The sequence below is a fragment of the Bos javanicus genome, chromosome 18, assembly GCF_032452875.1.
Source record: "Bos javanicus breed banteng chromosome 18, ARS-OSU_banteng_1.0, whole genome shotgun sequence".
NCBI classification, from domain to species: Eukaryota; Metazoa; Chordata; class Mammalia; order Artiodactyla; family Bovidae; genus Bos; species Bos javanicus.
The window spans coordinates 60,674,402-60,701,860 of record NC_083885.1 but is presented as its reverse complement, the minus strand read 5'-3'; the positions used below and the strand labels follow the sequence as shown (position 1 = coordinate 60,701,860).

Below are 27,459 nucleotides of genomic sequence, written 5' to 3'. Positions count from 1 at the left end.
TGAACTGTGGTGCTGGAGAAGGCTCTTGAGAATCCCTTGGACTGCCAGGAGATCCAACCAGTCCATTCTGAAGGAGATCAGCCCTGGGATTTCTTTGGAAAGAATGATGCTAAAGCTGAAACTCCAGTACTTTGGCCACCTCATGCGAAGAGTTGACTTATTGGAAAACAGTCTGATGCTGGGAGGGATTGGGGGCAGGAGGAGAAGGGGACGCCAGAGGATGAGACGGCTGGATGGCATCACTGACCTGATGGACGTGAGTCTGAGTGAACTGCGGGAGTTGGTGATGGACAGGGAGGCCTGGCGTGCTGCGATTCATGGGGTCGCAAAGAGTCCAACAGGACTGAGCGACTGATCGGAAGGAGAGAGGGGTCGGAATTCTCAAGGAGGAAAACAGGACAAACTTTTTTTTTCCTTCTACATTTCTTAGGATTATGTATCCTGCCTGAGGACAGTCTGGATTAAACCTTCTGGATAATCCTTTTATCTTAACATGTAAATTATGGGAGTAGGTCTGGTCTTTACGAGAAAGAGATTAAAGGGCCTAGATCTGATAGATAAGACTGCCTGATTAACTATGGAATGAGGTTCCTGACATTGTACAGGAGACAGGGATCAAGACCATCCCGATGGAAAAGAAATGCTAAAAAGCAAAATGACTGTCTGGGGAGGCCTTACAAATAGCTGTGAAAAGAAGAGAAGTGAAAAACAAAGGAGAAAAGGAAAGATATAAGCATCTGAATGCAGAGTTCTAAAGAAGAGCAAGAAGAGATAGGAAAGCCTTCCTCAGTGATCAATGGAAAGAAATAGAGGAAAACAACAGAATGGGAAAGACTAAAGATCTCTTCAAGAAAATCAGAGATACCAAGGGAACATTTCATGCAAAGATGGGCTCGATAAAGGACAGAAATGGTATGGACCTAACAGAAGCAGAAGATATCAAGAAGAGGTGGCAAGAATACACAGAAGAACCGTACAAAAAAGAAGTTCACGACCCAGATAATCACGATGGTGTGATCACTGACCTGGAGCCAGACATCCTGGAATGTGAAGTCAAGTGGGCCTTAGAAAGCATCACTACGAACAAAGCTAGTGGAGATGATGGAATTCCAGTTGAGCTCTTTCAAATCCTGAAAGATGATGCTGTGAAAGTGCTGCACTCAATATGCCAACACATTTGGAAAACTCGGCACTGGCCACAGGACTGGAAAAGGTCAGTTTTCATTCCAATCCCAAAGAAAGGCAATGCCAAAGAATGCTCAAACTACCGCACAATTGCACTCATCTCACATTCTAGTAAAGTAATGCCCAAAATTCTTCAAGCCAGGCTTCAGCAGTACATGAACTGTGAACTTCCTGATGTTCAAGCTAGTTTTAGAAAAGGCAGAGAAATCAGAGATCAAATTGCCAACATCCACTGGATCATGGAAAAAGTAAGAGAGTTCTAGAAAAACATCTATTTCTGCTTTATGGACTATGCCAAAGCCTTTGACTGTGTGGATCACAATAAACTGTGGAATATTCTGAAAGAGATGGGAATACCAGACCACCTGACCTGCCTCTTGAGAAACCTGTATGCAGGTCAGGAAACAACAGTTAGAACTGGACATGGAACAACAGACTGGTTCCAAATAGGAAGAGGAGTACGTCAAGGCTGTATATTGTCATCCTGCTTATTTAACTTATATGCAGAGTACATCATGAGAAATGCTGGACTGGAAGAAGCACAAGCTGGAATGAAGATTGCTGGGAGAAATATCAATAACCTCAGATATGCAGCTAACACCACCCTTATGGCCGAAAGTGAAGAGGAACTCAAAAGCCTCTTGATGAAAGTGAAAGTGGAGAGTGAAAAAGTTGGCTTAAAGCTCAACATTCAGAAAACGAAGATCATGGCATCTGGTCCCATTACTTCATGGGAAATAGATGGGAAACAGTGGAAACAGTGTCAGACTTATTTTGGGGGGCTCTAAAATCACTGCAGATGGTGACTGCAGCCATGAATTTAAAAGACGCTTACTCCTTGGAAGGAAAGTTATGACCAAACTAGATAGCATATTCAAAAGCAGAGACATTACTTTGCCAACAAAGGTCCGTCTAGTCAAGGCTATGGTTTTTCCTGTGGTCATGTATGGATGTGCGAGTTGGACTGTGAATAAGGCTGAGCACTGAAGAATTGATGCTTTTGAACTGTGGTGTTGGAGAAGACTCTTGAGAGTCCCCTTGGACTGCAAGGTGATCCAACCCATCCATTCTGAAGGAGATCAGCCCTGGGATTTCTTTGGAAGGACTGATGCTAAAGCTGAAACTCCAGTACTTTGGCCACCTCATGGGAAGAGTTGACTCACTGGGAAAGACTCTGATGCTGGGAGGGATGGGGGCAGGAGGAGAAGGGGACGACAGAGGATGAGATGGCTGGATGGCATCACTGACTCGATGGACGTGAATCTGAGTGAAGTCTGGGAGTTGGTGATGGACAGGGAGGCCTGGTGTGCTGCGATTCATGGGGTCGCAAAGAGTCTGACACGATTTAGCGACTGAACTGAAGTCAACTGATAACAATAATGTATCCTGCCTAAATCAGTCTCTGGACTAAACCTTCTAGCTAATCCTGTTATCTTAAAATGTAAATTATGGGAGTAGGTCTGGTGAGATCTTTACAACCTCCTTACATTCTTTAGATTCATTGGAGAGTATACAACTCCATTGCTAAGACTAGCAAGGGGGTACTCTTTCTACACACTTCTGATGTCTACCCCCTACTGATTTCTAGAAGCTTTCTCTATCTCCTTTATACTTTAATAAAACTGTATTACAAAAAGCTCTGAGCGAACAAGCATCATCTCTGGCCCTGAATTCAATTCTTCTCCTCCGGAACAAGAATCCCAGCATATTTGCGTGATTCAGCAACAACCTTTCATTCACTTTGTGCTATAAGGGTGGTGTCATCTGTATATCTGAGATTATGGATATTTCTCCAGTGAAATCTTGATTCCAATTTGTGCTTTATCCAACCCAGTATGTCACATGATGTACTGTGCATATAAATTAAATAAGAAGGCTGACAATATACAGCCTTGACGTACTCCTTTCCCCATTTGGAATCAGTCCATTGTCACATGTCCAGTTCTCACTGTTGCTTCTTGACATGCATACAGATTTCTCAGGAGGCAGGTAAGGTAATCTGGTGTTCCCATCTCTTTAAGAATTTTCCACAGTTCCTTGTGATCCACACAATCAAAGTCTGTGGTGTAGTCAATAAAGCAGATGTAATTGTTTTCCCAGAACTCTCTTGATTATTCTATGATCCAAGGGATGTTGGCAATTTAACCTCTGGTTCCTCTGCCATTTCTAAATCCAGCTTGAAAATCTGGAAGCTCTCGGTTCATGTACTGTTAAAGCCTGGCTTGGAGAATTTTGAGCCTTTGCTATTGTTTGAAACGAGGCAAATTGTGTAGTAGTTTCAGAGTTCTTAGGCATTGCCTTCCTTTGTGATTGGAATGAACGCTGACCTTTTCCCGTCCTCAGGCCACTGCTGAGTTTTCCAAATTTGCTGGCTTATCGAGTGCAGAACTTTAGCATTATCATCTTTTAGGACTTGAAATAGGTCAGCTGGAGTTCCATCACCTGCAGTAGCTTTGTTGGTAGTCATGCCTTCTAAGGCCGACTTTACTTTGGATGCCAGGATGTCTGTTACTAGGTGAGTGACCACACCATCGTGGTTATCTCGGTCATTAAGATCTTTTTTGTATAGTTCTTCCATATATTCTTGCCAACTTCTCTTAATATCTTCTGCTTCTTTTAGGTCCATCCCGTTTCTGTCCTTTACTGTTCCTGTCTTAGCATGAAATATTCCTGGTACCTCTAATTTTCTTAAAGAGATCTCTAGTCTTTACTGTCCTATTGATTTCCTTCCCATTTAGGTCTCCACAGAGCAATGAGTAGAGTTCCCTCTTTCAATCATAGTTTTAAAGTCTCTCTTTGTATTTGATTTCTTAAAACTAATACTTTATTAAGTTTCTCTAATTTGTATTTAGCTTCCTCAGATAGTGCCTTATGTCTCCTCAGTTTCTGCTAAGTTCTCTGTCACTATCATCTATGCTTTTTAGATTGAAAGATCTAATAGAACATTTTCAGAAACATGTGTGGCAAGAAGTGAATTTAAGAATTACTAGGCACCTGGGATTTGTGAAAGTGCTTGGTGTCTCCACTTAAAATGACTAAAAGCAAGAAGTAACCATTAGATTGCCTATCACCTCTTAACTCAGTGGTCCTTGGAGGTTTTTATCTTGTTTTTTCCCCTATAATGTATTTATTTGCCATCTCATTTTGTCCAGCGTTCTGTTTGTGGTCTCTGTTTTGAAGGGTGCAGGAACGCAGTTAGTCTTCCTTCTGGTATCTGCACCTTGGTGGGTGAGGTTGGTCCAGAGGTTTGTGCCCTTATCCTCTCTTGATCTATGCTCTGATTGCTGTTAATTGTGACCAGAGCCTGCCCTGGATATTCAGGGCTGTTTCCCCCTTGTTCTGTAGTTATTAGTGCCCTCTCTCTGGTGGTGCCTGCTCCCTGCATGGTGGAATAGAGCCCCCAGATCTGAGTTTTTGCTGTGATTCTGATCTGTGGAGCCAGGCAGGTGGGATTGGAGCACACCCACTGGGAGAGAAGTCACTGAGTATTACTCCTCTAGGAATGTTCACTTCAGGGTGTTCTGGTGCCCCCTCTCATGCGTTCTTCAAGCTCTTATGTTATGTAGTTTTGGTACTGCTCTTGTCCACCTTAACCATGGGCATGATGAACTGTGGCCCTGGTGTCTCTCAGCTGTTGTTTTCACAAGGTCACCATCATAGATTCAGTGAAGTCAGGTCCTAGGATTACATTCACCGTGGAGCTGGACCCTCTGTGGTTCTATGGGGCAGCTCATGCTCTGTCCTGGCCCAGCTCCCTTCTGTAGGAGCCCACAAAGTCTATAGCTGCTAAAGCTATTCCTGCCATGACTGGGAGAGCCCTGGCTGTTGGTTCAGATGCCCTGTAGGGGCTGAGGTTACAAAGCCGGTCGTGGGTGTAAGACCATGGCTTGTGTTGCTTCAAGGAGAAGTTACAGCTTTTCTTCTTTATCCCTGGGGTTCACCTATGCTTTCAGCTCCATCTGTGCCTATAGCCAACTCACAGGTGTCTGCTCCTAAGGCTGCCCCAGAGTACAGGAGTCTTCTGATTGTGGATGAGGTCAATGGGGGAGGCCATAACTTCGGGCTCAAAAGACCTATGTGGGTGGAGTTCTTCATAGCCCCTGTTGAGCAGGGGCCAGCAGAAGGGACAAGGGATGCAGTGGGCTTCTTCTTTGGATATCACTTACCAATGGTGCTCTGCTCTCTGATGATTCAGGCTTACACCACAAGCATCCTGTTTGCAAAGCTCCTCCCTTACTCCCATCCCTTCAGGATGTTTCCTCATTGCCAATTACAGTCCTCTGGCTGGGTCTGCTCTACAAACCCCACATTTCAGAACGCAGCTCTTTTTCTTCATTGGTGGACATGCCTGTACGGCTGGGTGGGCAGGGCTGGCGTCAGTACCCTGTGTTCAACTCTCACTCTGTCCTGCTGCCACACCCTGGTTGCCATGTTCTCTCCTCACAGAGAATGAGACTCTCCTCCTGTCCAAACTGACCTCACCCAGTGAGGGGCTTCCCCCCATATGGAGACCTCTCCTCAGATTCATCTCCCCGCAGGGTTTCAGGCCTGAACCCAGTTCCTCTCCTCTTCCTTTTCCTTCTTCTTTCTTTTGTCCTACCTGGCTCAGCAGGAGTCTTTCTTGTCCTTTCAAATTTCCAAGGGCCTCTACTAATGTTCATCTGGGCTCTGTGAGAATTGTTCCATTTCTTATTCATTTGTGGAGAGAGAGATGAGTCCACATCTGCCTAAGCCTCTGGCATCTTGATCCTTCCGTCTCTGTTTTATTTTTAAATTAGCTAATGGTCATCAATTTTCTCTAAGTCTTTAAAGATATTCACTGAGAATAGCAGGGAAAATCACTTGTTATTTGGTATCTTTCAGCTATGTCTCCACAAGACACCCAGGATTTGATGCCGAGGAATGCAGCGTTAGAAGATGTATTCCCAAAAGCAAACCTAGGAATATGTCAAATATTTCACCTCAGAAACTTAAATTTAAGGAAAGACTGGGAATATACCAGGGTATATGAAAGACAGAGAGGATGTTTATATGGACATAAAGAAATGGAGAGAGTTACACATAATGCTAACATTACTGGAAAAAGAAATGAGCAACGTGAGACAACTTGGGAAAAACAGCAACTTCAGTCTTCAACATCCGCCAAGAAGTGTAAGTGTTTAAGAAAAGATTTCCATCCTTTTTTGAAACATACATGTTCTCTGAAAGGAAACGTGGATAATCTGGAAGGTAATCTAGTCCCTACTGTAAATAGTGATTCAGACAATTCTGAACGTAGGCTTCGACTAAACATGCATTCAAGCATGTCTGAATACCTACAATTTAACAATGAGAGGGCAAACTCACAATCTAATCAATTTGAGGGATCCGTGAGCAGGGTGTCATTTTTCTTCCCCCAACAGATATTTTCTCTGCATTCCAAGATGTATCATGTTGATGATAATGGAACAGACACAATCCAACCGTTATTGTTCAATACATATTGTGATATGGTTAATACACAACAACTTTCCATGTTTAATAAAATGAGTCATACCTTAAGTAAGAGCTCCAGCTCCAATAATTACAAGAGTATTTATGGTGGCCTGAGACGGTATTCAGGCAATGAAACTGGGTATATGGTTGAAGGAGACTCAAACCTCATGAAACATCAGGGATCCAAATCTTCAGACAAGGATTCTAAAAGTAATAAATGCAGAAGTACCTTTGATCAAATGTCAGGTTTTTCTCTAGATAAGAGTACTTGTACTGAAGAAAGGATTTGTACTGAATATGGTAAGGTTTCTAATCAATCTTCAGAACTTATTCAACAGCACACTGTTCAGAATCCACAGAAAGAAAACAAGTGTAAGATATGTGGGAAAGTCTTTAGTAAGTCATGCCATCTAAGTAGACATAACAAAATTCATACAGGAAGGAAACCTTTCAAATGTACAGAATGTAGCAAAGTGTTTAACCTTCGCTCACTTCTTACTAAGCATGAGAGAATTCACACTGGAGAGAGACCTTATAAATGTACAGAATGTGGCAAAGCCTTTACTTACAACTCACATCTTACTCAACATCTGCGAATTCATACTGGAGAGAAACCTTATAAATGTACAGAATGTGGCAAAGCCTTTATCTGTTACTCACATCTCACCTATCATCAGCAAATTCATACTGGAGAGAGACCTTATAAATGTACAGAATGTAGCAAAGCCTTTATCTGTTACTCACAGCTAACCTATCATCAGCGAATTCATACTGGAGAGAAGCCTTATAAATGTAAAGAATGTAACAAAGCCTTTCATCGTCTTTCACTTCTTACTGGACATCAGCGAATTCATTCTGGGGAGAGACCTTATAAATGTAAAGAATGTAACAAAGCCTTTATTCAGTGCTCAAATCTTATTCGACATCAGCGAATTCATACCGGAGAGAAGCCTTATAAATGTAAAGACTGTAACAAAGCCTTTCATCATTGCTCAGTTCTTACTCGACATCAGCGAATTCATTCTGGGGAGAGACCTTATAAATGTAAAGAATGTAGCAAAGCCTTTATTCAGTGCTCACATCTTACTCAACATCAGCGAATTCATACTGGAGAGAGACCTTATAAATGTACAGAATGTGGCAAAGCCTTTAGTCATAGTAGTAATCTCACTAAACATCTGAGAACACACACTGAAGAGAAACGCTAGTAATGGAACAAGTGATGGAAGAGGATTGTCCTAAACATGCATCAGAAAACACAAGAGTTTATATAAGAAACCAATGGAAATGATGTAACAAATATGTAGAAAGGTATTTAATCAAAAGTTAAATCGAAGTAAATATCAGAGGTTGCATACTAGAAACCATTTCATCAATTTTGTTTTCAGAAGTTTCTCTAAAGGAGAATGACTGTAGGGAGTACTCTGTAGTTAAAACACATAGAAAATGGATATATTAGCATGAATCATGAGATGAAGGTTGATGCTTAGAAAGTTACAATTCTTAGTAATGTATGTATGCTTGTTAATAATGACGTGATGTGAGATTATTTGAAGTCAATGTAATTCAGCACTCAAATAATCCATACTATGCTTTGTTTCTAGTGTGTTTGCAAACATAGGTTTTTGATGGTTTACTAAAGATTAGCCTTTTTATATGTGTTGCAACCATTTCTGTCTATTCTCCATTAGAAGATGAAGGATACCATAATATAAAATGGACAATGAACATCTAAATGGAGGTATTTGTCATTGATGTGAAATATCTGCAGGTAGCCATGATATAAGTGGTCATTTAATCTTTCCATGTATTAAAGTAAGACAGAAGTTGGTTGTTAGGTTTAAATAGTAATATCCTTGATTTGTAAGAAGAATACAATGACAGTTCAGTGCAGTACTGATGTATCTTTATAATATCAACACAAATCATGATTATTACATGACAGTGTTGAAATAAAGACAGTGATAACCTAGAAAGGTATTAGAAACCCTTCCTGGAAAAGGCATGGAATTGGTGTATATCATGCTTGCGAAGTGCTTCCTAGGCTTTGGTAAGCCATAAAAATCAAATCTCACATCATTATATCAAAAAATGAATATATTTCTACGTACTATTTATCTGTATTTAATCATGGATCATACTGTGGCTTATAAAAGGTTTTATTTCAACTATGCGTGAAATTAATACATGGTTATTAATAAAAGTGAATGGCTTTTAGTGTTTCAGTTGATTGTAATGAATGAAGTGTTAACCCACCACCAACAGTAACCTCGCCCACCTTATTTAAGGTTGTAGTGAAGAGACTACAATGAACTATTTGGTAGCACAGAGAGATGGCATATGTGGAAGTTAGTTTACGCACTAGCTTTAAATTTCTCATAACTTCAGGTATATCCCATCATTTCTATGTTGTATCTCCTCTCCCATTTTGTAACTACTTGGACACTGGGATGGTTCTAATAAGAAAGATGATAGAAAGTATTGTAGACAGTTTCCGTGAACTGCTCCGTGCTGTTGCTGCCTCAGCATCTGTCTGAGAGCAGGCAGCCTGCAGTTCCCTGAACTCACACCAGCCAGTCCTGTGAGCACCTGCACTAGATGACCACCTTCCTTGAGATCAGCAGTCTTGCTGAACCCCAGGGTCTGTTCACAGGCCCCCATTCAATCACACTGAGAGAGTCAATTTCTAGGCAGGTTGATTGGTAAGTCCAGCAATCCTCAAGGAGAGAGGGGTCTGGAATTCTCAAGTAGGAAGAACTTTTTTTTTCCCTCTACATTTCTTAGGATTATGTAACAAATTATCCTGTTTGAAGATAGTCTCTCGGAAAAAAAAAAAAACCTGGCTAATCCTGTTGTCTAAAAATGTAAATTATGGAAGTGGTTCTAGTGAGGTCTTTACAATCTCCAGACATGCTTTTGATTCACTGGAATAACTAATTAAAAGTATATAACTCCTTTGCTAACACTAGTGAGGAGGCACTCTTTCGGTCCCCTTCTGATGTCTATGTCAGAAGCTTTCTCTATCTCTTTTATACTTTAATAAAACTTTATTACACAAAAGCTCCGAGCGATCAAGCCTCATCTCTGGCCCCAGTTTGAATTCTTTTCCTCAGGAGGCCAAGAATCCAGGCATCTTTTGTGGTTGAGCAGCAACCTTTCATGCCTTGTAGAGGAGAATGGCAACCCACTCCAGTGTTCTTGCCTGGAGAAGCCCAGGGAGCCTGGTGGTCACACAGAGTCGGACAAGACTGAAGTGACTTAGAAGCAGTAGCCGCAGCAGCAACCTTTCAACACTGTCACAGTGCTTACCAGAATCCTTGTCTTGGTTTGAATGGATTAATCCACACTTAGCCTAGGGAGCCTGAGGCACTTCACTCAGGGTAACTGGAAAGCTGAACTGCAAGTTCTCCTGTTTTCTCTGCCTGATTCTAGCTTTAACCTCTCAGAAATTCCTGCCCTAAATCCTCCCCTACAGGTCTTAGGTGTGGTGAGTGTGAGGCTTTGAGCTCAGGACTCCTGAACGTTGGTTTGGGGGAAGAAACATCAGAAAAAATGGGATTTGCTGATGACTTCTTTCATGGCCCCACTATAGACCTGCAGATTGATAACTTCTTGGAGTGGGAACCTGACCACCAGGGATTTGCATTCATTGAACTGGTTCAGAAAGAATCTTTAGCCATGTGGTTTCCCATCAGGATCACGTGACCAGTGTCAGGAAATGACCTCAATGATGCCCTCGCAACAGAGTTCTATGTTGGTCCTTTGGGAGCATCACTGTGGTGTGTTGGAAGTGCTCCAGGGGATTGTAAAGAGAGGCCCGGGTTAAGGACGTGGCTCCTGGTCCATTTGTGAGAGCTGAGCCCCGGCATCAGTCTGAGGAGAGGGAGCAAGGATGCTCTAGCTCCATTTGGATCAGGAAATTCAGTCAGCTCACATCGTCTGTGGGAGCAGAGTGTTAGGAGCTCTCTATGAGGAGAGAACAATCAAGAAATTACTTCATAGGCTGGTCTCCACGTAGGAATTGATTGCTCCTGAATCTCTCCTGAGACAGGACAGAAGAGGTCGGTCTTCTGAGCTTTTCAAGGTCCTTCTGTCTGTAGGAGCGGTGGTTACAGATTAAAGGGCTGTGTTGATGCCGTCAAAAGTATTTTCTCAAAACTCAGAAGTGTGTTTGCAGCATAACATACCCAGAGAATTCAGAGCAGGAGGAAGAAGAGGAAGAAATTGCAGCTTCTCAGGTAAATGCCCTGTCCTGGGTCTAGGGCTGTGTCTGCTTTTCCTCCTGAAATGCCCCAACGAGAATCTGCAAGCCTTTAGCTCTCTGGTCCTAATTTTTCTTCCCAGGCATTTGTTATCTTATTTTTTTCCCATTTCATCTTATAATAGTCAAGACCTGGCCTTTAGACTACTTCCTTGTGTCCCAGAGCCTTTTCTCCCTTGTCTGCATCCTCGCTTTCTATGGAGCATGATGAATTCTCAACATGAATCAGCGACTTTCTACTGTTGAAACTATTCTTCTTGTGAGAGATCAGCATTGGGAGTCATTCCTATCTTCACTCCCACTGGGATGTGGTTTGGTGTTGGGAATTTAGAGACGATGGGAAATGCAGTGATGACTTAGCACCTGGATGCAATTTAGATATTTAAAATAGAGTTTGAAGTGCTATTATACATAGAACCAACACTCTTCTGTCCATGGGATTTTCCGGGTAAGAATTCTGCAGTGGGTTGCCAATTCCTCCTCCCCGGGATTCTCTCCACCACGAGACTGAAGCCGCATCTCCAGCATTGGCAGACAGATGCTTTACCACTTAGCCAGCTGGGTAGCCCAGTGACTCAACTCACTGGTCCAGAGTTTTTCAGAAAATTTTCAATGGGCATTGTACAGGGACGTTTTGTTAGAGAACTATAGGAAGCTGGCCTGCTTGGGTGATGACCGCTTCCTTCCAGAATCCCTTGTCTACCCACTGGGTTTTGGTTCCATCATTTCTAGAATGTTTCTTAAATTTTCTGCTTCTCACAATAGTTTGAAATGTCTCCTTTAGGGGAAATGGGTATGTATGAGTTGAGAAAGAAAGGCTTCAGGATAATTCATTATGCTGGTAAGCTTTTTCTTCCTTGATATACTCTGCCTCCTTCTCTAAGAATCAGTTCGTAGGCAGGTTGATAAGAAATCTGGGGTCCCAGAGGAGGGGGGGGGGGTGTCTGGGACTCTCGAAGAGAAGATAGGGGTCTGGAATTCTCGAGGAGGAGGAAAGGACAAACACCTTTTTTTCCTCTACATTCCTTGGTCTTAGACACATAGAATGACTTTTTTATGTGTTTATGTGTCTTAGACACATGACTTTTTCTTTAATCCCAGAACTGATGATTAAACAACAAACAACTTGGTTTAAACTCTGTTCTAGGGATTATATAACAACAATGTCTCCTACAGTGGAAGTGAGAAATAGATTTAAGGGCCTAGATCTGATAGATAAGAGTGCCTGGTGAACTATGGAATGAGGTTCGTGACATTGTACTGGAGACAGGGATCAAGACCATCCCCATGGAAAAGAAATGCAAAAAAGCAAAATGGCTGTCTGGGGAGGCCGTACAAATAGCTGTGAAAAGAAGAGAAGTGAAAAGCAAAGGAGAAAAGGAAAGATATAAGCATCTGAATGCAGAGTTCCAAAGAATAGCAAGAAGAGATAAGAAAGCCTTCCTCAGCGATCAATGCAAACAAATAGAGGAAAACAACAGAATGGGAAAGACTAGAGATCTCTTCAAGAAAATCAGAGATACCAAGGGAACATTTCATGCAAAGATGGGCTTGATAAAGGGCAGAAAATGTATGGACCTAACAGAAGCAGAAGATATTAAGAACAGGTGGCAAGAATACACAGAAGAACCGTACAAAAAAGATCTTCATGTCCCAGATAATCACGATGGTGTGATCACTGACCTAGAGCCAGACATCCTGGAATATGAAGTCAAGTGGGCCTTAGAAAGCATCACTACAAACAAAGCTAGTGGAGGTGATGGAATTCCAGTTGAGCTATTTCAAATCCTGAAAGATGATGCTGTGAAAGTGCTGCACTCAATATGCCAGCACATTTGGAAAACTCGGCACTGGCCACAGGACTGGAAAAGGTCAGTTTTCATTCCAATCCCAAAGAAAGGCAATGCCAAAGAATGCTCAAACTACCACACAATTGCACTCATCTCACATTTTAGTAAAGTAATGCTCAAAATTCTCCAAGCCAGGCTTCAGCAATATGTGAACTGTGAACTTCCTGATGTTCAAGCTGGTTTTAGAAAAGGCAGAGGAACCAGAGATCAAATTGCCAACATCTGCTGGATCATGGAAAAAGCAAGAGAGTTCCAGAAAAACATCTATTTCTACTTTATTGACTATGCCAAAGCCTTTGAGTGTGTGGATCACAATAAACTGTGGAAAATTCTGAAAGAGATGGGAATACCAGACCACCTGACCTGCCTCTTGAGAAATCTGTATGCAGGTCAGGAAGCAACAGTTAGAACTGGACGTAGAACAACAGACTGGTTCCAAACAGGAAAAGGAGTACGTCAAAGCTGTATATTGTCACCCTGCTTATTTAACTTATATGCAGAGTACATCATGAGAAACACTGGACTGGAAGAAGCACAAGCTGGAATCAAGATTGCCGGGAGAAGTATCAATAACTTCAGATATGCAGATGACACCACCCTTATGGCCGAAAGTGAAGAGGAACTCAAAAGCCTCTTAATGAAAGTGAAAGTGGAGAGTAAAAAAGTTGGCTTAAAGCTCAACATTCAGAAAACGAAGATCATGGCATCCGGTCCCATCACTTCATGGGAAATAGATGGGAAACAGTGGAAACAGTGTCAGAGTTTATTTTCCTGGGCTCCAAAATCACTGCAGCCATGAAATTAAAAGACGCTTACTCCTTGGAAGGAAAGTTATGTCCAACCTAGATAGCATATTCAAGAGCAGAGACATTACTTTGCCAACAAAGGTCTGTCTAGTCAAGGCTATGGTTTTTCCAGTGGTCATGTATGGATGTGAGAGTTGGACTGTGAAGAATGCTGAGCGCCGAAGAATTGATGCTTTTGAACTGTGGTGTTGGAGAAGACTCTTGAGAGTCCCTTGGACTTCAAGGAGATCCAACCAGTCCATTCTGAAGGAGATCAACCCTGGGATTTCTTTGGAAGGAATGATGCTAAAGCTGAAACTCCAGTACTTTGGCCACCTCATGTGAAGAGTTGACTCATTGGAAAAGACTCTGATGCTGGGAGGGATTGGGGGCAGGAGGAGAAGGGGACGACAGAGGATGAGATGGCTGGATGGCATCACTGACTTGATGGACGTGAGTCTGAGTGAACTCTGGGAGTTGGTGATGGACAGGGAGGCCTAGTGTGCTGTGATACATGGGGTCGCAAAGAGTCGGACACGACTGAGCGACTTAACTGAACTAAACTGATCCTGCTTGAGGACACTTTCTCCTTCCTGAAAACCTTCTGACTTATCCTGATATCTTAGAATTTATATTATAGGAGCGGGTCTGATTCCGTTCAGTTCAGTCCCTTAGTCCTGTCTATTTGTGACCGCGTGTACCACAGCACACCAGGCCTCCCTGTCCATCACCAACTCCTGGAGTTTCATCAAACTCATGTCCATTGTGTCAGTGATGCCATCCAACCATCTCATCCTCTGTCGTCCCCTTCTCCTCCCGCCTTCAATCTTTCCCAGCATCACGGTCTTTTCAAATGAGTCAGGTCTTCACATAAGCTCTCCAAAGTACTGTAGTTTCAGCTTCAGCATCAGTCCTTCCAATGCATATTCAGAACTGATTTTCTTTAGGATGGACTGGTTGGATCTCCTTAGAGTCCAAGGAAGTTCCAAAAGTCTTTTCCAACACCACAGTTTAAAAGAATCAGTTCTTTGGTGCTCAGCTTTCTTTGCAGTCCAACTCTCATATCCATACATGACTATTGGAAAAGCCATGTCTTTGACTAGACAGACCTTTGTTGGTAATGTCTCTGCTTCTTAATACGCTGTCTAGATTGGTCATACCTTTTCTTCCAAGGAGCAAGCGTCTTTTATTTTCATGGCTGCAGTCACCATATGCAGTGATTTTGGAGCCCCCCCCCCCCCCCCAAATAAAGTCTATCACTGCTTAGATTGTTTCCCCAACTATTTGCCAAGAAGTGATGGGACCAGATGCAGTGTTCTTAGTTTTCTGAATGTTGAGTTTTAAGCCAACTTTTTCACTCTCCTCTTTCAGTTTCTTTTTATTTTTTTCAAGAAAGAAGATCCTTTCTTTACATTGAGTTGAGCTCTTCTTCCAAGAAAAAAAAAAAGTGTCTCATATTTATTTTGTCCTGAATTCTTTTCTTAATTTAAGTATAGTTGCTGTACAGTATTACATTAGTTTCAGGTATATACCATAGTGATTCAGTATTTTTACAAATTATACTCCATTAAAAGTTATCACAAGACAATGGGAATAATTCCCTATGCTCTACAATATATCCTTGTTACTTATCTATTTTATACATGGTAGTTTTTTTAACTTATTTATTTTAATTGGAGGCTAATTACAATATTGTAGTGATTTCCTCTTTCAGTTTCATCAAGAGACTCTTTAGTTCTTCTTCGCTTTCTGCCATAAGGGAGGTGTCATCTGCATATCTGAGGTTATGGATATTTCTCCTGGCAATCTTGACTCCAGCTTGTGCTTCATCCAGCCCAGCATTTTTCATGATATACTGTGCATATAAGTTAAATAAGCAGGGTGAAAATATACAGCCTTGAGTAGTCCTTTCCCAATTTGGAACCAGTGTGTTTCCCCATGTCCAGTTCTAACTTGCTTCTTGACCTGCATTCAGATTTCTCAGGAGGCAGGTCAGATGGTCTGATGTTCCCATCTCCTGAAGAATTTTCCACAGTTTGTTGTGATCCACTCGGTCATAGGCTTTGGCATAGTCAATAAAGGGGTCTGGGTCTGGTAGGATCTTTCTGTTGTTAAGTTCTAATCCTGTTATCCTCAAACGTAAATTGTCGGAGTGGGTCTGTTAAAATTTTTACAACCTTGAGACATTCTTTTGATTTATTGTAATTACTGATTTAAAAAGTATATAGCTTCCTTGCTTAGACTAGCAAGGGGGGCACTCTCCACCCTCTTCTGATGTCTACGTCAGAAGCTTCTCTGTCCCTTTTTCATGTTAATAAAACTCTGCTACACAAAAGCTCTTGAGTGATCAAGCCTGGTGCCTGGTCCCTGGTCCCGAAGTTAAATCTTGTTTGGAGATCATGAATCTGACACCCTTCACTGTAACCTATCACTGCATAGGTTAGTGGTAATTGTATAAGCTCTGTATTATTAAATGCTGCTGCTGCTAAGTCGCGTCAGTCGTGTCCGATTCTGTGCGACCCCATAGAAGGCAGCCCACCAGGCTCCTCTGTCCCTGGGATTCTCTAGGCAAGAACACTGGAGTGGGTTGTCGTTTCCTTCTCCAATGCATGAAAGTGAAAAGTGAAAGTGAAGTCGCTCAGTCGTGCCCGACTCTTAGCGACCCCATGGACTGTAGCCTACCAGGCTCCTCTGTCCATGGGACTCTCCAGGCAAGAGTACTGGAGTGGGGTGCCATTGCCTTCTCCGATAGTATTAAATAGGCACACCTAGTATTAAATAGGTACACCTTTTCTTAATTTCACAGTTACACACTTACTTTGCCTTCATAGTACTTGATCAGTATCTCAGGATCTGATGTTATGTGTTTGTTAGTGTTAAATAGGTGATTTGAATAAAGATTTTGGGGAAATCATTTTCCAGGCTGTATTAACATTCTCCCTTGCATTCTCGTCTCAACTGAATATATCACTCTTCGTGATCCTATGGACTATACAATCCATGGAATTCTTTAGGCCAGAATACTAGTGTGGGTAGCCCTTCCCTTCTTCAGGGGATCTTCCCAACCCAGGGAATGAACCGAGGTCTCCTGCATTATGTACTTTGCATATAAGTTAAATAAGCAGGGTGACAATTGGCAGTCTTGACAGATTCCTTTCCCAATTTGGAACTAGTCCGTTGTAAAATGTCCAGTACTGTTTCTTCTTGACTTGCATTCAGATTTGTCAGGAGGCAGGTAAGGTGGTCTTGTATTCTCAACTTGTTAAGAATTTTCCACACTTTGTTTTCATCCACACCATCAAAAGCTGTGGCGTAGTCAATAAAGCCTAAGTAGATATTTTCCTGAAACTGTCTTGCTTTTCCTATGATTCAACGGGTGTTGGCAATTTAATCTCTGGTTCCTCTGCCTTTTTTAAATCCAGGTTGAACATCTGGAAGTTCTCAGTTCATATACTGTTGATGCCACACTTGAAGAATTTTGAACCTTACTTTGGTAGTATGTGAAAGGAGTGCAGTTGTGCGGTAGTTTGAGCATTCTTTGCCATTGCCTTTCTTTGGGATTGGAATGAAACCTGACCTTTTCCAGTCCTGTGGCCACAGCTGAGTATTCCAAATTAGATGGCATATTGAGTGCAGCACTTTAGGAACATCATCTTTTAGGACTTGAAACAGCTCAACGGGAATTCTATCACCTCCATTAGCTTTTTTCATAGTAATCCTTCCCATGGCCCACTTGACTTCAGGCTCCAGGATGTCTGCCTCTAGGTGAGTCATCACACTGTCCTGATTATATTAGTCATTAAGATGTTTTTTTTATATATCTCTTCTGTGTATTCTTCTCCCTTTTTCTTAATGTTTTGCACTTCTGTTAGGTCCATACTATTTCTGTCCTTTATTTTGCCCATCTTTGTATGAAAAGTTCCCTTGGTATATCAATTTTCTTGAAGGGATATCCAGTCTTCCCCATTCTGTTGATTTCCATCCCACTTTGGTCTCCACATAGCTATGAGTACACGTCCCTGTGTTTCTACTATATTTTTAAAAGGTTCTCTTCTTATTTAATTTCTTAAGAACTAGAACTTTATTAAGTTTATCTTATTTGTAATCCACTTCCTCGGACACTGTCTTATGTGTCCTCAGTTTCTGATTAGTTTTGTGTCACTATCATCTATGATTTTTAGATTGAAACATCTAATAGGACATTCTCAGAAACGTGTGAAAAGAAGTGGATTAAAGAATTATCAGGAGCCTAGGATTTGTGAAAACATCTGGTGTCTCCATGCAAGACGACTAAAAGCAACAAGTAATCATTAGATTGCCTATCTCCTCTTCATTTTGTGATTCTTGAAGGGTTTGATGTTGCTTCTCTCTCTATAACCTATTTCTTTGCCATCTCATTTTGTCCAGTTTTCTGTGATCTCTGTTTTGAATGATACAGGAACTTAGTTAGTCTTCCTTCTGGTGTCTGCAACTTGGTGGGTGAGGTTGGTCCAGAGGTTTGTGCACTTATCCCCTTGATCTGGGCTTTGATTGTGTTCCTATGACCAGAGCTTGCCCTGGATATTGAGGGGAAATTCCCCATTGCTCTGGTTTTCACTGACCTCTCTGTGGTGTGATACCTGCTCCTTGGTGGAATAGAGCCCCAGACCTGTTTCTGAGCTGTGTTTCTGATCTGTGGTGCGAGGCTGGTGGGATTGGGGCACACCCACTGGGAGAGAAGCCACTGAGTATTGCTCCTCTCATAATGTTCACCTCAGAGCGTGCTCTATGTGTCACCTTTTATTCTCCAGCAAGGTCTTGTGTAATCCTATTATTGGCACTGCTTTTGGCCCCAGCTTAAGCATGGGTCGGAGAACGCAATGGCACCCCATTCCAGTACTCTTGCCTGGAAAAATCCCATGGACGGAGGAGCCTAGTAGGCTGCAGTCCATGAGGTCGCTAAGAGTCAGACAGGACTGAACGACTTCACTTTCACTTCTTACTTTCATGCATTGGAGAAGGAAATGGCAACCCACTCCAGTGTTCTTGCCTGGAGAATCCCAGGGAAGGGGGAGCCTAGTGGGCTGCCGTCTATGGGGTCGCACAGAGTCGGACACAACTGAAGTGTCTTAGCAGTAAGCATGGGTTACCCAGCTTATTTAACTCATATGCAAAGTACATCATGAGAAATGCTGGACTGGATGAAGCACAAGCTGGAATTAAGATTGGTGAGAGAAATATCAATAATCTCAGATATGCAGATGACACGACCCTTAGGGCAGAAAGTGAAGAAGAGCTAAAGAGCCTCTTGATGAAACTGAAAGAGGAGAGTGAAAAAGTTGGCTTAAAGCTGAACATTCAGAAAACTAAGATCATGACATCTGGTCCCATCACTTCTTGGCAAATAGATGGGAAACAATGTAAACAGTGACAGACTTTATTTTTTCAGGTTCCAAAATAACTGCAGATGGTGACTGCAGCCATGTAATTTAAGGACGTTTATTCCTTGGAAGAAAAGATATAACCAACCTAGACAGCATATTAAAAAGCAGAGATATTACTTCGCCTACAAAGGTCCGTGTAGTCAAAGGTATTATTTTTCCAGTAGTCATGTATGGATTTGAGAGTTGGATTATAAAGAAAGCTGAGCACTGAAGAATTGATAGGATACTGAAAGAGTAACTCCCCAGGTCGATAGGTGTCCAATATGTTACTGGAGATCAGTGGAGAAATAACTGCCAAAAGAATGAAGGGATGGAGCCAAAGCAAAAAAAAAAAAAAAAAAAACCCAGTTGTGGATGTGACTGGTGATACAAGCAAGGTCAGATCCTGTAAAGAGCAATATTGCATAGGAACCTGGAATGTCAGGTCCATGGATCAAGGCAAATTGGATGTGGTCAAACAGGAGATGGCAAAAGTGAACATCAACATTCTAGGAATCAGAGAACTAAAATGGACTAGAATGTGTGAATTTAACTCAGATGACCACTATATCTACTACTGTGGGCAGGAATCCCTTAGAAGAAATGTAGTAGCCATCATAATCAACAAAAGAGTCCGAAATACAGTACTTGGATGCAATCTCAAAAACGACAGAATGATCTCTATTCGTTTCCAAGGCAAACCATTCAATATCATGGTAATCCAAGGCTATGCCCCAACCAGTAACGCTGAAGAAGCTAAAGTTGAATGGTTGTATAAAGACCTACGAGACCTTTTAGAACTAACACCCAAAAAAGATGTCCTTTTCATTATAGGGGACTGGAATGCAAAAGTAGGAGGTCAAGAAACACCTGAAGTAACAGGCAAATTTGGCCTTGGAATACGGAATGAAGCAGGGCAAAGGTTAATAGAGTTTTGCCAAGAGAATGCACTGGTCATAGCAAACACCCTCTTCCAACAACACAAGAGAAGACTCTACACATGGACATCACAAGATGGTCAACACCGAAATCAGATTGATTATATTCTTTGCAGCCAAAGATGGAGAAGCTCTATACCGTTAGCAAAAACAAGACCGGAAGCTGACTGTAGCCCAGATTATGAACTCCTTATTACCAAATTCAGACTTAAATTGAAGAAAGTAGGGGAAACCACTAGACCATTCAGGTATGACCTAAATCAAATCCCTTATGATTATACAGTGGAAGTGAGAAATAGATTTAAAGGACTAAATCTGATAGAGTGCCTGATGAACTATGGAATGAGGTTCGTGACATTGTACAGGAGACAGGGATCAAGACCATTCCCATGGGGAAAAAATGCGAAAAAGCAAAATGGCTGTCTGGGGAGGCCTTAAAAATAGCTGTGAAAAGAAGAGAAGTGAAAAGCAAAGGAGAAAAGGAAAGATATAAGCATATTAATGCAGAGTTCCAAAGAATAGTAAGGAGAGATAAGAAAGCCTTCCTCAGTGGTCAATGCAAAGAAATAGAGGAAAACAACAGAATGGCAAAGACTAGAGATCTCTTCAAGAAAATTCGAGATACAAAGGGAACATTTCATGCAAAGATGGGCTCAATAAAGGACATAAATGGTATGGACCTAACAGAAGCAGAAGATATCAAGAACAGGTGGCAAGAATACACAGAAGAACTGTACAAAAAAAAAAAGGCTTCACCACCCAGATAATCACGATGGTGTAATCACTGACCTAGAGCCAGACATCCTGGAATGTGAAGTCAAGTGGGCCTTAGAAAGCATGACTACGAACAAAGCTAGTGGAGGTGATGGAATTCCACTTGAGCTATTTCAAATCCTGAAAGATGATGCTGTGAAAGTGCTGCACTCAATATGCCAGCACATTTGGAAAACTCGGCACTGGCCACAGGACTGGAAAAGGTCAGTTTTCATTCCAATTCCAAAGAAAGGCAATGCCAAAGAATGCTCAAACTATCGCACAATTGCACTCATCTCACATTCTAGTAAAGTAATGCTCAAAATTCTCCAAGCCAGGCTTCAGCAATATGTGAACTGTGAACTTCATGATGTTCAAGCTGGTTTTAGAAAAGGCAGAGGAACCAGAGATCAAATCGCCAACATCCACTGGATCATGGAAAAAGCAAGAGAGTTCCAGAAAAACATCTATTTCTGCTTTATTGACTATGCCACAGCCTCTGACGGTGTGGATCACAATAAACTGTGGAAAATTCTGAAAGAAAGGGGAATACCAAATCACCTGAACTGCCTCTTGAGAAACCTATATGTAGGTCAGGAAGCAACATTTAGAACTGGACATGCAACAACAGACTGATTCCAAATAGGAAAAGAAGTACGTCATGGCTATATGGTCACCCTCCTTATTTAACTTATATGCAGAGTACATCATGAGAAACGCTGGGCTGGAAGAAGCACAAGCTGGAATCAAGATTGCCAGGAGAAATAGCAATAACCTCAGATATGCAGATGACACCACCCTTATGGCAGAAAGTGAAGAGGAACTAAAAAGCCTCTTGATGAAAATGAAAGAGGAGAGTGAAAAAATTGGCTTAAAGTTGAACATTCCAAAAACTAAGATTATGGCATCTGGTCCCATCACTTCATGGGAAATAGATGGGGAAACAGTGGAAACAGTGTCAGACTTTATTTTGGGGGGCTCTAAAATCTCTGCAGATGGTGATTGCAGCCATGAAATTAAAAGACACTTACTCCTTGGAAGGAAAGCTATGACCAACCTAGACACCATATTCAAAAGCAGGGACATTAATTTTCCAACAAAGGTCCATCTAGTCAAGGCTATGGTTTTTCCAGTGGTCATATATGTATGTGAGAGTTGGACTGTGAAGAAAGTTGAGTGCCAAAGAATTGATGCTTTTGAACTGTGGTGTTGGAGAAGACTCTTGAGAGTCCCTTGGAAGGCAAGAAGATCCAACCAGTCCATCCTAAAAGAAATCAGCCCTAAATATTCATTTGAACGACTGGTGTTGAAGCTGAAACTCCAGTACTTTGGCCACCTGATGCGAAGATGTGACATTGGAAAAGACTCTGATACTGGGAAAGGTTGAAGACAGGAGCAGAAGGGGACAACAGAGGATTAGATGGTTGGATGACATCATTGACTCAATGGACATGAGTTTGAGTAAACTCCGGGATTTGCTGATGGACAGGGAGGCCTGGTGTGATGCAGTCCATGGGGTCCCAAGAGTCGGACAGGACTGAGGGACTGAACTGAACTGAATCACTCAGATGACTGTTAGGAGGAAACCTCAGTAATTGTAACTAGAGACCTGCTTACAACAGGGCAGCTGGTTTTTCTCTTAGGAAGTGAGTCCAGAAAGAATGAGGGAGACCGGAACCCACATGGTCGTTTATAATATAACCACAGAAACGACATACTGTTACCCTGCCAGAATCTGTTGATACACATATTGATCCTGTTAATTGTTGCTGCTGCTGCTGAAGTGATTATGTTCTACTTTTCGTCACTGAGGAGACACCTATCTTCATACACTCACACAAAGGGCTTTTGAATTTTCCTCTTTTTTCAACTTGCTGAAAACAGCACGGCTTCCCAGAGGCAGCTCTCAAACTTTTTCTCTTTAGCCTTAAGTTGTGTGAAACATTAACTTAGAACAGGCAGAAAGCAGCTCTGCTCCAGAGGAAATCAGATTTACAGACATCAAAATGTAGAGAAAGGAAGCACAGCTGGACAGAAGGACCAACAGACCCAAAACTGACAGGGGCGAGGGTGAGGGGATACAAGGCTCCGCCCCTACTGGCCCCCTACTACGTACCTGAGCTTCCGCCCTCGTCCCACCCTCTCCCCTTACATCCCCTCTCGTTGGCTGCGGCGTAGCGCATTCACCTTCCTCTGTACCGGATCTTCCGCCCGCGCGTGCGCAGTATCCTGCAGACCCGGAATTGAGTTTAAATGAGCGATAGAGAGTTCTGGTCAGTTTGAATGTTTGTTTGTTTAAAATCTGAATTTCGTAGTCCCACAGCCTGTTGTCCTTCACACGTGGGTTTCCGGGGTCTCTGTGGCCGTTCAAACTACCGTCCCCATTTTCCCGTCCCCAGTGTGTCTTCGGATCGCGTGAAAAGTTCTGAAGTCCTTTAGCTTAGCTGCCGTGTCCCTGGGGCCCAGGTCCGCTTGCTGTTAATATAGTTCTAGAGTCCAGGTCCTTCTCTGGCAGTTCTGCCTTCTAACTTGTAGAGACCGCTGCTGAAAGTCCTGCATTGCCCAACCGCTAGGTCCCTGATCCACGAAGAGGTGAAAGAGGCTCTATTCTGTATGGAGTTTGGTCAGGGTCTCGCCTAAGGTTTGAAGGGTGGGTCTGCCTAGAACGTGTGGTTTTCACAGGAAGGGCCGCGAGTTCTGAAGAAAACAATAAAACTAAAAATACCTCGTTTGATCTCTGTTCCAGAATCCCTCCTGTGTCAGTGGCCGTACAGGATTTTGTTTTGTACCTGTTGAGATCCTCCCTGTGTGTGTGGCTGTGTTACAGGGACCTCAGTGTATTTTTCTGAGTATTGGACAGCCTGTTTTCAACACTCAGGGGTCACTTCCCAAGACTGATCTTACCTGAGAGTGAAGCCCAGAGAAAGAGGAAAGCAAGGAGTCAGAAATGACTCGTTTCGAGATAAGAGGCATAGTCCTTTTGATTGTTCTGTCTGTCTTTCCTGAAATGCTCTTTTTTTGGACTTGATAAGCTCCTTAACTTCTGAACGGGTTTGTTTGAACTTACCCATAGTCTTCATCCGAAGGGACCCGTTGCCCTCCTGGCATATCGGTGTGTCAGAAAACCGTATTGCCAGCCAAAGAAGCTCACTCAAGCTTTTAAGTCCCGAGTTTTTGTTGGGGTTTAGCTACATAGGCATGGTTGATAACATCTCCAACATTCTCCCCTCCTTAGAAGTTGGGTTGGGTTAATAAGCCCACCTGGCTTAAAGCCCCGTACCTCTAGTCACTTCATTGGTCTTTGTGAAATGACCAGCTTCACAACCTGAGTCATTCTCTTATTAAACTATGGGCCCACTTGTAAGTCCTCTTGTTAGCATAAATTATCAGGGACAACGGAGAGTAATAAAGCCACTTCAGTCACTAAGGAAATTCCAAGAGGGGAAAAAACTTAAATTCCAAGAGTAAAAGCTAACTTTCAGAACCTGTGGGCCAAAGCCTGCTAAATTCTCTTATTCTTTTGAAATTTTAATATTTATTTAGTTTTGGCTATGCTGGGATTTTGCTGATGCACTTGGGCTTTCTCTGTTGTGATTAGGAGGAGCTACTATCTTGTTGTGGAGCTCTGGCTCTAAGGCACGGGTTCAGTTGTTGTATTCATAACTGGCAGGCTCTGGAGCAGGTGGGCTTCAGTAGTTGTGTCACAGTAGCTTAGTTGCTCCCAGGCTTGTGGGATCTTCCCTGACCAGGGATGGAACCCGTGTCCCCTGCATTGACAGGCAGATTTCTACCCACTGGACCATCAGGCATGTCCCTAAGTTCTTTATTACACAACGTTGAAACCTAAATCTTTCCTTTATGCCGTGTGGTATTTTTTCCCCTCTGATTTTTGATGTTGCTTTGGAATACCTCACCTCTTACATGATTACAAAATATAATGTTGTGTTTCATCCTACTCTTTTATTGTTCAAAATAATGTCCAAGTCTCTCTTTAGGTGAGCTTCTTTGGCTACCTTGTAGCTATTTTGCTTCATTTAGTTTAAAATAATGTGAACTAGTCTATACAGTGATAGCTTCATATATAACTTGGCAGGTTCTCTCTATTTAGGCTTTTTTGATTTTTATATTCAAAATTATGTTAGCTCTCTAGATACAGCTGAGACTTAACATTTGAAATATCCATGTTTGTTTTGAGTTTGAATTGTTTTGAATTTGCAGTCACTGAAGTCTTTGTGTCACTACATCTTCCAATTAAACTTGTGATTTTCAGAGTTGATCTCTGAAACTCAAAGCATTTTCAAATAAATTCTCATGAGATCCTAGGAGAGTCTCCATCATATTTTTAATTGTTGTTCCTCGCTCTTAAGGTTTTTAGATTATACGAAGACATCTTTTGTAAAAGTTCTTATTGGAATATAACTGTTTTACAATGTACATCAAAGAGAATCAGTCTTATGATATATTTGAGCAAGGTCTGGGAGTTGGTGATGGACAGGGAAGCCTGGCATGCTGCCATCCACAGGGTCGCAAACAGTTGGACATGACTGAGCAACTAAATTGAATTGAAGGTGGAAATTAATCATTATACTGACTAATATCCCCTCTTCATTTATTGGTTCTTATAGGCTTTTATCTTGTTCCTTCCTCCACAGCATATTTCTCTGTATGATCATTTTGTGCAATTTTCTGTGTTTGTGTTCTGTGTAATGAAAGCTGCAGAATCCTAGTTTTTCCTTCTGGTGTCTGTTCCCTGGAGTGTGAGGTTGCTCCACAGGCTTGTGTCCTTATCCCCTTAATAGGGGGTGTGATTGCTGTTATTGTGACCCGAGTCTTCCCTGGATATTGAAGGGAGTTTCCCATTGCTCTCTGGTTATCCCTGCCCTATTAGGGGCGGAGTCTGCTCCCTGGTTGGTGGAATAGAGTCCCCAGATCTGTTTCTTCACTTTGTTTCTGATCTATGGTTGAGGCAGGTGGGATTGGAGCACACCCACTGGGAGAGAAACCACTGAGTATTGCTCCTCTGAGGATGTTCACCTCTAGGTTGTGCTCTGTGTGTCACCTTTTGCACATTGTGTGAGTCTCATGTGACCCTGTGTTGACATTGCTTCTGACCCCACCTTAACCCTGTGTATGCCAGCACATGGCCCTGGGGTCTCTCAGATGTTGTTTTCACCAGGTCACCAGCATAGATCCACTGAAATCAGGGGCCAGGATCGCATTCATCATGGAGCTGGACCCGATGTGGTGCTGTGGGGGCAGCTCAGGATCTGGCCTGGCCCATTCCCCTCATGTAAGAGCCCACAAAGTCTACAGCTGCTAAAGCTACACCTGTTGTGACTGGGTGAGGGGGATGGGGTCTGCTTTTCCATTCAAATGCTCTTAAGGGGCTGAGGTTACAAAGCCAGTTGTGGGTGTAAAAGCATTGTTTGTGCAGCTGTGAAGAGAGATTTCAGCTTCTCTTCCTTAACCCTGGGGCTAGCTGTGCTTTCAGCTCCATCTGTGCATGTGGCCGACCCACAGGTGTCTGCTCCAGAGGCTTCCACAGAGCACAGGAGTCTGCTGATGGTGGAGGAGGTGTGTGGGGGGAGGCTGGGGCTGGGGCTCAATAGAGCCCACCCGGGTGGTGGCCCTTCCTGGATGCTGGCAAGGCAGGGGCCAGCACAGAGGGAGAGGGGCTGTGGTGGGCTTCTTCTTTGGTCATCAGTCAGCAATGGTGCTATGCTGTATGGTGGTTCAGGCTTCTGCCACAACATCCCCGTTTATAGAGCTCCTCCCTCCCTGCCTTTCCTGCAGGATGTCCTCTCACAGCCCACAGCAGTCCTCTGCCTGGGTCTGCTCTCTAGACCCCACATTCCAGCACCCAGCCCTTGTCTGCAGTGGTGGACACCCTCTCAGGCTGGGTGGGCAGGGCAGGGGTCAGTACCCTGTGTACACGTCTCACTCTGTGCTGCTGCCACAGACTGTTGGCGTGTTCTCTTTCCACAGAGAATGAGGCTCCTCTTCTGTCTCAACTGGGCTCCCCCAGTGAGGGCCTTTCCTGGATATGGAGACCTGACCTCTCTTCAGATCGCCCCAAGGTTCAGGTCCCACTGCAATTCCTCTCCTGTTACTTTTCCTTCTTTTTCTTGTCTTATCTGTCAACACAGAAATCTTTCTTGACCTTTTCATTGTCCAAGGCCCTCTGCTTGTGTTCACCAGGGGCTCTGTGAAAATTCTTCCATTTCTGATGTATTCTTGTTGTGTTTGTGGAGAGAGATGAACTCCCATCTCTGCCTGATCCTCTGGCATCTTGATCCTTCTGTCTGTTTTTTATTTTTAAACAAGCAAAGGAGTCATCACTTTTCTTTAAATCTTTAAGGATATTCACTGAGAATAGTAGGTAAAGTAACTTGTTATTTGATATCTTTCAACTCTGTCTCCTCAAGATACCCAGGATTTGATGCTAAAGAATCCAGGGTTAGAAGATGTATTTCCAAAAGCAAACCTAGGAAAATATGAAAGATTTCACCTCAGAACATTTAATGAATGACTGGGAACATATGAGGACATATGAAAGACAGAGAGGATGTTTATATGGACATAAAGAAACTGAGACAGTTAACATAAGGTACACATCACTGCAAAAAGAAATGAGCAATGCAAGTCAAATTGGGGAAAATGCCAACTTCAGTCTTCAACATCTGATGAGAACTGTAAGTTTTTAAGAAAAGATTTCCATCATTTTTTGAAACATACATGTTCTCTGAAAGGAAACGTGGAAAGCCCGGAAGGTAATCTAGTCTCTACTACAAATACTCATTCCAACAATAC

General features: G+C 42.6%; 1 protein-coding gene across 4 annotated transcripts in view; it reads left to right on the top strand.

Annotated features, from left to right (window-relative positions):
• Positions 1-27,459, top strand: part of LOC133230991 (KRAB domain-containing protein 5-like) — a 141,034-nt gene that overhangs the window by 18,218 nt on the left and 95,357 nt on the right. The window contains exons 5-6 of one of the 4 annotated variants that reach the window (XM_061389137.1): positions 6,049-6,336; positions 6,588-6,726. The exons of 2 other annotated variants lie outside the window; for them this stretch is intronic. In XM_061389137.1, the coding sequence (XP_061245121.1) occupies positions 6,049-6,336; positions 6,588-6,622 (323 nt within the window). In that variant the 3' untranslated portion in view covers positions 6,623-6,726. Of the gene's footprint in view, positions 1-430; positions 2,829-6,048; positions 6,337-6,587; positions 6,727-27,459 lie in introns of those variants that run through there. One more of the 4 variants, XM_061389138.1, reaches the window with a different exon arrangement.